Source organism: Corticium candelabrum, chromosome 9 (genome assembly GCF_963422355.1).
Source record: "Corticium candelabrum chromosome 9, ooCorCand1.1, whole genome shotgun sequence".
Lineage (NCBI taxonomy): Eukaryota > Metazoa > Porifera > Homoscleromorpha > Homosclerophorida > Plakinidae > Corticium > Corticium candelabrum.
In genome coordinates this window covers 7,817,491-7,832,886 of record NC_085093.1, presented here as the reverse complement: position 1 = coordinate 7,832,886, position 15,396 = coordinate 7,817,491, and the positions used below count along the sequence as shown (strand labels likewise).

The window sequence follows — 15,396 nt, the reverse complement described above, 5'->3', positions numbered from 1 at the left end:
TGCATTGATTTTAAGAGCAGCCACTACCCACTGTTTCAACTCTTCTTCAATTTCTGGATCTCTGCAGTGATGCCACATCTAGCACAAGACTGGCAATCTCTTCCAGGATGAACAGTTTCTCCAATTTTTCTCTTCTCCATATTAGATGCATATGTAGAGTAGGTATTAAAATACATATATCTCTTCAACATCAATCCCCTAGGCTAGTAATGACTCCTTATATTATCAAAACATTAACAACTATCAGCAAACTCGAAAATCAATTTGATAGAGTTACAGAAGAACAGAACAAGCGAACATTATGAACTCGTATTACAAACTAATAGAGGAATATCGTAACTCATTGAAAACAGCACTCAACGCAAAGAAATCTCAACAGAGTAGCGATATCCCACCTAATACGACTGCTGAGGCGCAAAACCATGGTTTCTACTTCACAATTTACTCCCAATACTGCACAGTGCATCAAGTTTGGGGTCAGAAACCTCCCATGTTTGTAGATGCACACCAGATTTTAGAATTCAGTAAAACGCGACCACATGCCCTCTTTACAATTTACTAGGTTGTTGGTGAAAAAACGCCAAGAGACAGCAGTAACTAGCGAGACACTACCACGTGATTAGTCGCAAATACACCAGTCTATAGTCAGGTATATTGAATAAGACTTAGCCTATATGTTGTCCTTTACGTGCACATCTTCTACAACACAGTGATCTTTGTCCTAGTGTCCTTCTTTCCAGTAAATTTCCAAACACAACCACGCCTAAAAAGTGGAAAGCTCCCAGATATAAAAATTAATTCTAGCCTCGCCCCGTAAAACCAAGCCTTGGCTGACAAACTGAATCATGAGTTTGTAATTGTATATCTCTAGCATTGTATTGGTAATGAGAACAAGTTTAAGTTAATAAATTTAAGAATGTAATCCATACCCTACTATCAGTCTGCCACTCAGTGTGATTTGTAGAGGCTACTCCCCCAAACCAGCAGTAATTCTTATTTCAGAAATTTGCACAGACACATACATGCCACATCCATATGCCAGACTCATGTGCCATGCACATACCACTACACCTTCCCAAAATCCTGGCTAGAACCCTGTTTCACACGCGTATAATCAGCATTAGTCACTTAGCATAACCAATTACTGCTACACCAATCAGAATTTACAACCGACATTCCGGTTCTAAGATGCTGATTGTGATTGGCTTAGGCTATTTTGAAATCATTTTCACGCCCTTTGCATGCTCTCTGGTCTGGAAGTTCGAGGCAATGTTTGGCTGTATTCATTAGCGATAGCTCTGTTTCCTATAGGAGAAACACCACCTACTAGATCCGGTCACGTACCTGCAAATCAGCACTATATCTATCAATATTTATCAGTAACTTCATTAACGTTTCATGTGTTTTGAATACCTATTAGAATGGGCAAAGGCAAGGAGTTGACCTCTAAAGAGTGTACTACGATTGGTGGCATGGCAAAAGGTGAGCTACCACAACCAAGATAGCAGAGACTCTAAAGCCTGGTTTACAATATTAGTGGCTTGTGTGAGCGGCTGCCGGTAACACGAACGAACCGCTGTTCATCCGAGCAACAAGTTGCTCAGACCAAGGGTGAGCTGCTCAGAACAGGATCAATCCATTTCAGCAGCAAGACTAGCGGCTGCCGCTGGATGATAGCCAATCACTCATTAACTTTATATCACGCGTCTTCATATATACATACATACATACATACATACATACATACATACATACATACATACATACATACATACATACATATATATATATATATATATATATATATATCCTGGATCTATCATGTAAATCCAGCGTACTTGCTTTTAGCACACACCCTACACAATCCGTGTCCCACGCCATTGTATTGTCAACAGTCCCGCATCACCGGCAACGGCAGCAGAAACAGCAGAACAGTGATCTGTTCGCGCTACTGGCAGCTGCTCACACGAGCAGCTCATATTGTAAACAAGGCTTAAAATGATCACAAAGCACTATTGCAACAACCCTGAAAAAAGTATCGCGAACAAGGAAGTGTAGAGACAAGAAAGCGTACGAGTAGACCATCCAAGACAACGCCGAGAGACCATCATCATTTGGTAAACGTTTGTGAAAGAGAACCGGAGAGCAATGGCAAAACGATTGTGTCAGCTTTAACAACAGCAGATCCAAAAGTCCATCAATGAGAAGACAACAAGACTTAAATCGTTTGGTTACAAAGGTCGGCAAGCTTGGAAAAAACATTTGCCAGGGTTAGGGTTGCTGGTTCAGTGGGTGTACTTCAACTTTTGTCCATGGTGGCTGCAAGAGACCACTTCAAAATGGCAGCTACGGCTGAGTGGTCCATCAATTTGAAATCCTTATTTTAAGGTCTGGACCACTAAGTAATTTTGCCATTGAAAGATGCTTGAGTTAAAGGAACACTTCACCAACTGAGGGACGCGCAATAGACGTTAATATACTTTAAGGCCATGAGCCGCAAATCAAATACTGTAAATCCAGAAATATTAGTACTCATAAATTTTAGAACTTTTGCCCATGAAGTAGTTTGTAAACATTCTATTTCAGTACAGGACATCGGTACTGTACTGTAGCCGAAGCCAAGTGCATCTATCTATAAATCTAAATTTTAGTATTCATGTTATTTTAGTACAACCAGTTATCTGTACGAAAATAACTAAAATTTCATTGGTACGAAATTTCTGGATTTACAGTACTTGCTGTGTTGAGTGGCGTATTGTTTTGGTATTGTTTTCCAAGGCCAAGAAATAGCATACACAAGAGACAACCCTAGATGCTTCAGGCGACTCTGACCTTGAAATATACCACGTTATTACATTTCAAAAGCGACTCAGTCATTCATACGTAGTAGCCTCCACATAGATCGTCTTGAACGACTTGCAATCACTTGGTCCTTCACACTTTCTTCCCTGTTTCTTTCTACGAAAGAAGGAATTAGTACAGTAAAAACAAACGAATCGCTTGTAAGATGCTAACACGGAAATGTAAGTCACTGCGCATAATCACGTCACACAAAGTGCCTTCATTCTACAGCTGCACCATTGCTGTGTGTGAATTTCGCCAAAAAGATTGAAGGTGAGTTAGTGATGTGAAAGCACATTTCAATTAAGGCTAAACGAAGCAGTGAAACGAAACCTACACTTATTGGACACTAGCTGATGACCCATTCTTGACACGAAATTGAACAAAAGTGTAAAAGAAAGCCAAAGGAAAGAGAGAGGCCAATTAACTAACAGAAACTCAACTACTTAGTAACACTAAGAAAGGCCTCCATGCAACCCATTCTTCACTCTTACACGTTCGATTGGAAATAAGTTTCCTGTTGAAGTTCCGTAACGCTACATAACTAACGATTAGTAGGCTACTGCTTATAAACATCTATCGTCTTTCAACAACGGAACGTGACAGAATTTACGAATGTGACTGCCCTCACGATTATCAGGCGAAGCCATCATGGTTATCAGGCGGAGCCATCGCAGTTATCAGGCGGAGCCAACACAAACTCCCAGATAATATGTTCGCCTTCCACATGCATGACCAACTTGAAATTGCAGCCTATTTCGACATCCCGTTGGATGTCGTCACTTCAAAGACATTGCCACCATTGCAGAAAACAGTTGTAGCAAACGAGTCAGCTGTTCGACGCGCATACACAGGCAAACGGATGCAGTCTATTTGATAAAGACCCACATACAGTTGAAAATATCTCGCTTTAGTCGATGTCGTCGGCAACAACCGAAACGTGCTGCGTGTACCATCCAAGGTCACAAACAAACTACCTAACTCCAGTGGAGATCTGATGCGCCATCGACCAGCAAGCAAAAGATCGAAGAAGTGCATGACGTGAGCTGAAAGTACCAAATTTCCATAGATAGTAATGAAGGGCAACCCTGTGGCAAACTTGGTCGGATCGATGCAGAGACCGAGAAGCCAATTCGCACACAAGATATTGCAATTCACCTTCCCATATATATATATATATATATATATATATATATATATATATATATATATATATAATTTACCCACTAACAGTGGGCGAATAAATCACACATACTCCCACATAACATTGTCAACATTACAGATGGCTAGTCTGTCCAAAATCAGTTTAGCATTATACCGCCAAAGACTAAAAAAAAGTTGTTGCAGTAAATGCTGGATAACTGTAGAGACCGTTGTCCCTGTAGTTAAAACAGTTCCTGCTATAATTTTTAAAATCTCTAAAGAACTCGGAGACCAAAATCCCAGTGTCTCTACAACTAGAGGATAGAAATCACATCCAGCTGCGTTAACTTCATCTTCATACCGTGCAATCTTCTTGGAGTCTCCTCCAGCAGCTGCTGCTGCTGGTTGGGTGGCTGATTCTAGGAGATATGATGCCTGCAGGGAATTCCTAAAGGTCACAGTAAAATACGCAGCTTGGCCCTGCAGGAAGTCAGAATGAAACACATCCCCTGGTCTAGCATTGTTGTGGCTGTTGCACTGTTGTAACTTCTTGAAGTCGTGGTTGTCAGCAAAAACTGTGTTGAAAATGACGCCACAAGTGTGTCATGCCCTTTATTGCTTAGTGAGCCATGACCACAACCCAAGACATGATCTCCATGTGGATCGATGACAGTACCACAAGGACACCTAACGGATGAAGGAGAAGATGGGAACATAGGAATGCCAAGCCACATACGAAGAGCAACTGTAACTTCCCAAGGAGACATGACAGGCCTAATTTCTGGTTAGGTATTGCCATAAGCCATGCCCCGGAATGTCTGGCAGAGACTGAGCTGAGACGTGCTTTTATCTTGTAAGTTACTTTCAGCCTTGATTTTCCGTAGCAGTGATGAGTCAGAACGACTTGGAACTCACATTGTTTAGAAGCCTTGAAATCAATATCCTCATAGTGTGACAGTACACTCCTTAAAATCTCTCGAGTTGGTCGTTCACCAGAAACCATCAAATTCTGGTCAAACGAGGTGAGGTTGGCGTGCTCACTGCTATCCACAAATGACGTTGCAACAAAATTACAGCTTCCAATAGAGGCTGCTGGAGCTGTTGTGTTGGCTTCTCTTAGACCAAGGCCACGAAGATAAACTGGTAGGGTTGCCTGTTTCCAACAGGCGTCAGACATAGATGAATTGAACATCTTCTCTAAGCAACGACGCACACCATGATCAAACTGGCAAAGTTGCTCTGTCACTCTCCCTGGGGGACAGTTCTGATCAGATGATTCATTTTGCACAGGCGAAGACAGCTGCATAAAGAGGTGCATCTCCACTTGAGGGTTTTCAAGATCAGAGAGATGATCCTGACAGGAGAGAACATTGTCTACTCGTTTAGCAAATGATTGATTAAAGAATGAATCAGACCCAACAACTGGAGCCCCTAAAAACCTTGCACCCTCTAAACTCTGATTGATTCGTATGACCTATCCAAGGAACTCTAGAACTGACATGTCACCTGATGGCCAGAATACCTCACATTTCTTCTTATTAATTAATGTAAAGGCCATGCGATGGACCTTTGATGACAGTAAGTCCAGAAAAGCAGCAACAGAACTGCGCTTTCCTACAAACGTGCCATCATCTAAGTACCAAAGCTGGGAGGTGCAGATCCGGTATGTCATCAATATCATCAAGGAGCTCCAGGATAACTGACGAAAAATGAGAGGACCCAGAGGGACTCCTTGCTGAACTCCCCCTGATGAGCTAATGACGTCATTCTCAAAGGAAAGTTCTCCTTTGCAGTGATATAACCATTGAGACCATGCGAATAACTCCGGAAATTGAGTATGTACACGTGTATATATATATATATATATATATATATATATATTATTTAGAAAACCGTCTCATAAATTTTTGCTTTCTAGCATTATCATAATGCTCAGCCATCAAATTTGTTTGGAGATAGGTCTAAACTGTCCAACTTGATGTGTGACAACAAACAATTAGCAGGTGAGGGTGGAGTCAAGAGTAGCCCACGCCCATGAGGTGTTCCTTTAAGAAAGCATCTAAGTAAATAGAGTTACTTTGGTATCAAGTGACACAGCAGAGATGCACAAAGTATCAGATATCTGAAGGTATTCAGTACTGTACTGACTAACATATTGTCAAAGCCACCGCTACCTATCATCACTGTCACTACCATCACCATCATTTTCACTACCATCACTTTCAGCTGATGAAGTGCTCCATTGTGCAATATGTCAAAGAAACCGAAAACTGCACCACCATTATTAGCACTTAGTTTTAATTGTCCAAACCACATATTAGTTCAGCAGACATTGTAAACCAAGGATGTCCAATTACTATGTGATTTCAAAAAGTAATTGTGCTTGAATGGCACCTCTTTCAAAACTTACAAAAAATAATTCTAGCCTCAAAGGGTGCTTAGCTTAGATTGGCACCTGAATTAGAGCATTATGGTATACCACTTTTGCTTCCAAAAGTTGCCAGTGCATTATAGCAATAGATTTCTTAATTAATCAGTGAACTTGACATGTACATCCCATGAACATGTGTAAGCATATACGTTAAAGAACACGAGTTGGTATTAACTAAAACATCACAAAAGCAAAGATGAAATAAGAAACACTCTACAAACTATAGCTTCTAGAGTTTCAGCAAAACAAACGATTCACAGAACAAATCACCTTGAAACTTCCTATAGACAATAGAATTGAATTCTCTGGTATTCGATGCCCAGTGCTCAGTAAAGCCTTCATATAAGCTTCATATCGGTCACTGCCAAAACATGCAACTTCACCAGTGCTGGCCATTTCTACGCCAAGTGTGACATCTGCTCCTGTTAATCGTGAGAAAGAAAACTGAGGCACCTACCAAGTTGACATACCTGTCAATATTCCACTTACACTAATACAAAACAAAAAGTGTTAGAATAACCTTGACACCAACTTTGCAACCAACATCCATTAACAAGTCCGCTGTGACTGAATTGCCAACAATAATATTTGTAGAAATAGAAACAAAATCCCTGTTCAAAGTCTTTGAAACAAATGGGAATGAGCGTGACACTCTCAGATTGCATTCAATAACTTTTAAATTATTGTCCTAGAATGAACAAGACATTGAAATATTATATATATATATATATATATGGCTAATTATTCTTGGGAAGCCCTGACACTCTTGGTAATTTATCATGATAACGCCGAACCAGCCATAATTAAAGTGATTTGTTGATTACTCAAACTGCTGACTATTACTTTTACTCAAATATGTGAAGTGATTTGATGTCTGTGTCAAAAACTGCCAACAGTTCATGATTTTGAGTGATTGTTGCCAGCTTGACAAGAAAGCCATGAGCTAGCAACAAGTCACATGGTTATCAACACATTGGGTGCATTCGATTTAGTTCTGGAACTGTTCGAACTGATTCCGACAGTTCCACCCAAGAAGCTGGAACTGCTAGAACTGATGACTGGTCTCTGGTCTATAAGTTCAAGGCTAGAACTGACGCTCCTCTTTTCTGCAAAATAGTACTGGAAGAGGGATGCAGACAGCAAGCGATAGTTTCGTGTGCTGTATCACTCTGTTGATAAAGCCATAGTAGGCATTAAGCCACATTGTTTCGGTTAGCTGTTTCAGTTCACAAAGCAGATTTTTCGTTCGATTTAGTTCTGGCTCTGTCAGTTCCAACACGCCCTCATTATTTTCAGTTCTAGAACTGCAAATCAAACGCACTCATTGTGTTTTCAAGTGTTCGACAGTAGATCCAGTTTGTTAGTCATTTCTCTATTGCTCGTGGTGATGTTGCTACATGGCGAAAAAGTTGATCACGACCCAGACGAGTATGACTTTAAGGATTTCGAGGAGCCGTTAGAAATACGACAGCAAAAAGAGGGAAGGTTTTGGAACGTGCTACATGCAAAGATGTTGAGCAGTATTAAAAAGGGTGCATACTAGTATGCAAAAATCTGAAAGCAAATGACTAGTGGGCAACAAAAGCAATTGTAATTTGAAGAAATTTTCCAATTTTGAATTTACAGTATTGTGTAATTATGTAATTCTGTCATATATAGCTATTTGCATGAAGGTTTCCTAACGCTTATTGATAGGTTAAATAAACTGGGTCAATAAACAGTTTGTGATTGCATTGCTAGGCAATCCGTGGTTGACAAAAAAAAGATACGACATCAGCAGCCTGATTAATGCCCAATCATACAACAAAATTCAATACAACACAAAAGTTCTACACCTTGGCAATCAACTGGAGGTTGAATGGACCTGATACCAGAAGAGCTCGACCTATTGCTACAGCAATGTCTTGAATTTTTGACAATGTCTCTTCATTCAAATCCTGTGGTGGCAACACAAGAGTTGCATCTCCTGAATGAACGCCTGCATTTTCTACATGTTCAGAGATGGCTATAGCAACAACTTCTCCCTTGTCAGCTACAGCATCTACATCAATTTCCTACATAACAAAGATGCAAATACAGGCAGTCTGGTGATAACAAAAGACACTTACCTTTGCTTCAAGAATAAACTTTGAGATGACTACTGGATGATCTTGTGAAACTTGAACTGCATTACTGAGATATAGTTGCAAGTCTTGATCTGAGTGAGCCACACTCATAGCAGCTCCACTCAACACATATGATGGTCTTACAAGACATGGGTAACCAACAGTTGCACAAAAAGTTTTTGCAGTCTACCAAAGTTGCAAACCACCTATATTCCTCTCACAGCCGCAGAGTCTGAAAACAAGATTTACCTCAAAGTCTGTTAGCTCTTTCCACCGTGGCTGCTGAATACCAATATTGTCTAACAATCGAGAAAACTTGAACCTGTTTTCTGCATTATCAATCATCTCCGGTGATGTGCCCAGAATCTTCACCTACACATTCAGGACATCAAGAATTGCAGCAAGGCTTGTGCTTCAGTTGTGATCCAATAACTTACACACAATACGTTGTACCGTGTAAAATGAAATATTGGCTGGAAATTTATTTTGGCAGATTTTTTCAGCTAGCACCAATATAAAAGTCTGCCATTAATTTGGCCACCTGCATGTGTGACATCATTGCCCACGTCGATCAGTTATCTAAGTTATAGCAGCAAAACGTAATATTGCAAGTTTGCCAAACGCAAGGCAAAAAGGGTACCTAAGCTACCACGGCCCAAACTGCAAACAGACACGTCCAAACTGCAAAAAGCCACGTCCAAACTGCAAAAAGACACACCCAAACTGCAAAAGACATGCCCAAACTTGGTCTCCTGCTACGCCTTGCCACAAACCTGACTAGGACCCTGCTCTCCCTCCCTCCCTTCCTCCCTGCTCTCCCTCCCTCCCTCTCTGCTCTCCCTCCCTCCCTGCTCTCCCTCCCTCCCTCCCTGCTCTCCCTCCCTCCCTCCCTGCTCTCCCTCCCTCCCTCCCTGCTCTCCCTCCCTCCCTCCCTGCTCTCCCTCCTTCCCTCCCTCCCTCCCCCCTCTCCCTCTCTCAAGAAAACCTCTATGGGCTCATTGAGTCACTAGCTTGACGACTCAAACATGGCAATAACCACACATGAATATGTCCTACCCTGTTTACATGAGCATGCGTAGCAAGCCAAGTTATGCCAGATTCACAAGCCAGCACTGTTTACACAGCATAATTTGGGAAGGTATGCCATCTGAATTATGAGGGGCATGGTTTCCCATTCACACTAACATGAAGTACGTGAGGCATCCAAGACAAGCAAGTCTCCTTAGCATTACAACAGTCAAAACAGAAATGGTCATGAAACATTTGAAAGACCGTTATGCTTGCTTCACACTATTGTGTAAAACATGAACACGTGCAACCTTCAACCGAGCGCGTAGCATTTACAGAACAAAGCCAGTATGTGCTGGCTTGGTAAGAATTGCTGAGACTGCAGAGTAGCTCTGCTCATGTTTTCACAATGCTTTGAAGCCAAGCTGCCCAAGCAAAGAGTTGTGTCAGCGGGGTATTATATAAAGTACTATAGGTCAAACAAAGTTCAACTCAGGTGTGTTGAAATGTAGTTACACAACAACATGTCTTCAGAATAAGATGCTGCTTGGGTATCCAGAAGAAACATACATGTGGTGCTCTAAATGTACACTGCATACTATCATCACTCCAACCTGCTGTCTATGCAGTGGCATAGCAATATTGTTTGGTAGTTGACCTCCCATAGAAAGAATGACACCCGTTGGTTTCTCAAGCTCATAAATGTCCATTACAACCTGCACAAGCAATCCAGATAAACAAAACACAATAATGACAATAAGCTACCTCAAATGACAACTCATCAAAGTAGAGTCGATCACACTCATCAAAATCTGTACTAACAGTCTCTGGATTATAGTTTACCATCACAGTACTATAACCCAACTACACAAATGCAACATTACACAACTACAGTTACATACAACATCATACAATGTTCCATTGTCATTACTTGTCGTAACTCTTTGATACAACCCACAGCACACCAATCGAACTCCACACTGCTACCAATACGATATACTCCAGATCCAAGTACCATAACTGCTCCGCCCGGGAAATCAATATCATGACATGCTGCACTATATGTTAGATACAAGTAGTTTGTACAAGCTGGATACTCAGCAGCCACTGTATCAATTTGCTTGATAAAAGGCACAATCCCATTCTTCTGACGCAGGTTACGAACTGCCAACTCCGTGCTGTCAGCAAAATGACAACAACATCACCACAAAACAACTAACAATGCCAAATACTTCAGGATCCAATTAGACATACTCACCTTTGCACAAACAAAGCTATCTGCTTGTCAGAGAAGCCAAATTGTTTAGTCTTCAAAAGAACTTGAAGTGGCATTTCATGAACCTAACAAGGCAATAATTTTATGAGATTACTGCCAGCAATGGTCTTAGATGGACATTTTGTTGCAAAACCTGTTTTACACCCTACTATTATATCTACACTCTCACCATCTCATTCTCAGCACAGGCAAATTAGCTATTAATATTACTAGTGGTTAGTAAATTAATTAATCTGTCGTTGTATGCATTCATGACGTATATCTCATTCACCCAGTCCTAATGTATTATGAAGTGTATCTCTGAAGAATGCTCACAAAAATATTGTTCATAGTTACATCCCATTCAATGATATCCCGTTCTGATATTACTGATTGTTAGTTATTGTCCCGTTGGTTGGATTATTGATTGTTAGCTAACTTTAGTATCAGATTCCGGGCTCAAAAAATAGGTCGACAAGTCATCATTTGACGAGTTACATTTTACAACTGACGACTAACGTTCTAGTCTAGGTCGTCAAATATCAACTACAGTAAACCAACGCTAGTTTGTAATGGCTTTCTCGGTATGCAGGCGGATAACTCTACTGCACTGAAACATACGTCGCTTTGATGCTCACATTCTGTCATTTGTCGTCCAATGACATGTACACATAGTACACTGTATGTACTGGCAGCAGCGCACCGTACGTTGACAAACTGCTCGTATCCCGGATAATGAAACTGGGCGTGCAAGAGCCATCTCAGGATTCCGAAAAAAGTAGTAAAGAAATGAGTTTGCAACCAGGAGCAGTGGAGACAATGGTAAATCCTGTAGGTCGAAATAGGCAGATATGATTTTAGTAGCAAGAAATGGACAACTTACGTCTTGTTTTGACAAAGAGTGGTGGTGCGTTTAATAGCTACTTCAATTAGCTATCACTATTGTCTCTTTGCCTCCGTGAAGATGTCTAGCTCTATAAAATCTAGCACATCGTATCCATTGGCTCAGCGACAATGTGTGTGTGTCGGTTGCATGACACTGGGAATACCGCGCTGTATGCTTGCACTGCACTGAATTCTAAAAGGCTGTACAAATGGCAGCATACCTAAACACCATGATTGATATCAAAATGACATCCTTGACTAAAAAATTTGACGACCTAAAAGTTTTGGAAACTTGTCAAATGACGACAACTAGTTGGACCAATTTTTCAAGCCCTGAGATTGAAGCCATTTCGACACTCCCGTTGGACATTGTGTTACTTCCAATCCGTTGCTGCCGTTACGGGGAACAGGTGTATCGAACCTGGCATCTATTCAACACAAATCTCGTTCAGAAGTATATATCCGAACAGTAGTAACTTGAAGTCATGTGCAGTTACGTACTCCCCGGATAGACGATATTTGGGGGGAGAGCTTCTAAGGCATGCACAATCTCGAGGGTAACACGCACCTTTCGCTGATCTCACTGTACACGAAGTCAAATTTCTGGGTCTGCTTCTGAACCGTAGATCATCTTGCCGTTGACTAATTAGGCTTTGTAAGTAAGTTCACTACTTACCATTTCGTGCATCTTCTGAGAGACTTTGCTTGCGTAGAGACACGTAGGAAGCCATTTCTTGAGTACAGCTTCTCGAGGGTAAAGACTGCTATTCAAGCTGAAGTCGCCTGATTCACACTCTGAACAGATACACGTGGAGTGGAAGCACAGACTACTCATTGCCTAGAGATGGATTAGTTTTGGTGAGTGAAGTCATGCCACCTGGGAACCCATTTCGGGTAACCAGACATGTAGGCGTTCCGCATTGTTTCTGGGCAGTCTACCTTGCTTCTGTATATATGTGATTGGCCAAGTCAAAGTTCTTACTGTGATAACTTGCACTCGATAAGTACACTGACACAGATCAGAGTACAGTACACGTACTCTGTGGTCTGTTTACAAAATACCACTGCCAGTCTACAAGTCCCAGCAACAGTTACGTCTAACGTAATACAACACATAAGCACTATCTTATAGCTGTAATGTCTAAATCAGAAAGCAGAGGCTGTTCTACCTCATCCACAGTCAATCAAGACATGTGTATAGCAATGATCTCAAAGTGAAGATGGTAAAATTGATTGTCATCACAAATGTCACTAAGGCGCTGAAGCTGATGGTTTACGTCGGATAATCGAACAGCAAGCAAATGAAATACTGAAACTTCAAAACAAGATTAAGAGTTCTCGAGCGAGACGTTGTATCTTCAGAGTCTGAGTTGCAAGGAAAGGCATTCTCATTCAACACACGCACTGCCAAATGATAAAATCAAGTTTTACAGGTCTTGTGTCGAGAAATGTGCTTGATACAGTGTGGAGTTCGACTGAAAGCAGCCAAGACAATTATTCTGTATAGCAAACCAAAAATCAGGCCAAGTTACATCTAGTGGTGTAAGCTCACGAGCTCACCGCCTTCCATGAAGAGTAGGGTAAGCTAGACAATTTCTTGCTGACTCTAGTTCGACAAGATACATAATTTCACAGTTCCACAGTTCAAGAACGGGGTGGGGGTGGGGGGAGTAGTCCCAGTTTTCAGCCACACAGACAGTGACAGTGCGTGACGTTCAGATACCCCGAATGGGTTCCCCTAACGCAAAATCTTCATCTGACAAAACTTCCATCGCTAAGCAATGAGTAGTCTGTCTTTCCACTCCACGTCAATCTGTTCAGAGTGTGAATCAGGCCACTTCAGCTTGTTGTACCTCCAAGAAGCCGTACTCAAGAAATGGCTTCCTACGCGACTCTATGCAGGCAAAGTCTCTCACAAGATGCACGAAATGGTAGGTAGTGAACTTACTTACAAAGCCTAGTCAACAGCAAGATACTCTACGGTTCAGAAGCAGACCCAAAAACATGAACTTTGTGTACAGCAAGATTGACGAAAGGAGCGTGTTACCCTCGAGATTGTGCATGCCTTACAAGCTCTGCCCCAAATATCATCTTATCTGCTCCCCGTATATATACCAAGTCACGTCTCATCTGACTCTTGCAATTTCGACCATCCTGTTGGACGTCGTCACTTTGAAGACATTGCTGGCATTGCATAAAACAGGTGTATCAAACATGGCAGAAATTCGATTTGCCTACATGGCCAAACGCACAATAGACATTTTTTCAAGACCCAAATATATGCAAAATTATGTTTTCTCTTTCAATGTCGCCCGCAATAAACGACACACTCCGTGCATACCAGCCGTCATTAGGAACAGGCAAGTTTAAATTCAGTGGAGATCCGATACGCCGTTCCAGAAATATTCGCGCATGAGTGGAGGCGAGTTCCATCCGCAGGAAATTGCATCTTCATGGGAGAAGTCCGGAATACAACGACAACTTCATTTTCGACCTCTATGGATTCGGAGTGCGCAAGCCAATTCGAGGTGATCAGACTCGCTGTCTTGGAGATCCTCTCCTATGAACACGAACACGAACACGAACAACACAAACAATACGAACACGAACAACACAAACACGAACACGAACAACACAAACACGAACACGAACAACACAAACACGAACACAAACACGAGCATGAACACAGACACAGACACAGACACAGACACACACACACACACAGACACAGACACAGACACACACACACACACACACACATGGACACAGACACACACGCACAGATAGACAGCTCTGCTGTATATACAGTAGGACACCACTTATCCGACAGCACGGATTATCCGACGGTGCTGAGCGCACGCTAGGATATATGATTCCTGTGCGTACGGTACTGTATCTGTGATCCCGTGTCGTCAAATTAAATGTGAAGCTCTAGAAACGATTCTTCAGCACCTGAAAGAGCAACCTGGAGTTTCAGTAAGCACAATGGTCCTACTGAATGAGCTGCTGATGAAAACTACAGTAAGAAGAGCGAAAGCATTGATCCAGACTAAGATTAGTGGTTAGTGGTTACTTAAGTCTTGACAGTTCCCATTAGTATTCTTCCTAGTCAAAGAATTTATACTGTATTAGTTGTTACATGTACAATTAGATGTTGAGCTTCTTTAATTAAGTATTCTGCAGTTGTTTAAAATGCGTCAGTTATCCGACGTACTTTTGGTCCCATGCCCGTCGGATAAGTGGTGTCCTACTGTATATATATATATATATATATATATATATATCTTTGTCATTGTGTAAAGATAACTGCCATACTGAATAGTAAACAGCACATAAATGCACTTTGTGAAATTCAAGTAACTGCCAACTTAGTGCATGCTAACTACCTCATCACAGTCCTAAACACGTACGTAGTGTATGACAAAGGTTCTGGCTACGATATTGAAAAAATACAAACACACAAAAATTGTAATCCAATTACTCTGGTAAGTCATTATGTCATTATCTATACTGCAGTCTTGTGCTATTTCTACTACATCTAATGACAACTTTACCTTGTGACTATACACTTCCAGTTGCATACAACAATCAATAATGTTTTTCATCTTGTACAAAAACCATCGGTCAATCCTTGTCAGTTCGTACAGCTTCTCAATCGAATAGCGCCCACTCTTCAGTGCGGCAGCAAGACTATATATTCGTCTATCAGATGGATTTGTCAATTCCTG

General features: G+C 41.3%; 1 protein-coding gene across 2 annotated transcripts in view; it reads right to left on the bottom strand.

The window, feature by feature from the left end:
* LOC134185099 (CAD protein-like) overlaps positions 1-15,396 on the bottom strand; it is a 48,458-nt gene that overhangs the window by 20,400 nt on the left and 12,662 nt on the right. For both annotated transcript variants that reach the window (XM_062652895.1, XM_062652894.1), the window contains exons 15-24: positions 15,223-15,393; positions 10,787-10,869; positions 10,460-10,706; positions 10,294-10,392; positions 10,143-10,244; positions 8,770-8,892; positions 8,524-8,706; positions 8,251-8,469; positions 6,936-7,103; positions 6,686-6,868 (exon numbers count right to left, since the gene is read on the bottom strand). In XM_062652895.1, the coding sequence (XP_062508879.1) occupies positions 6,686-6,868; positions 6,936-7,103; positions 8,251-8,469; positions 8,524-8,706; positions 8,770-8,892; positions 10,143-10,244; positions 10,294-10,392; positions 10,460-10,706; positions 10,787-10,869; positions 15,223-15,393 (1,578 nt within the window). The remainder of the gene's footprint in view (positions 1-6,685; positions 6,869-6,935; positions 7,104-8,250; positions 8,470-8,523; positions 8,707-8,769; positions 8,893-10,142; positions 10,245-10,293; positions 10,393-10,459; positions 10,707-10,786; positions 10,870-15,222; positions 15,394-15,396) is intronic.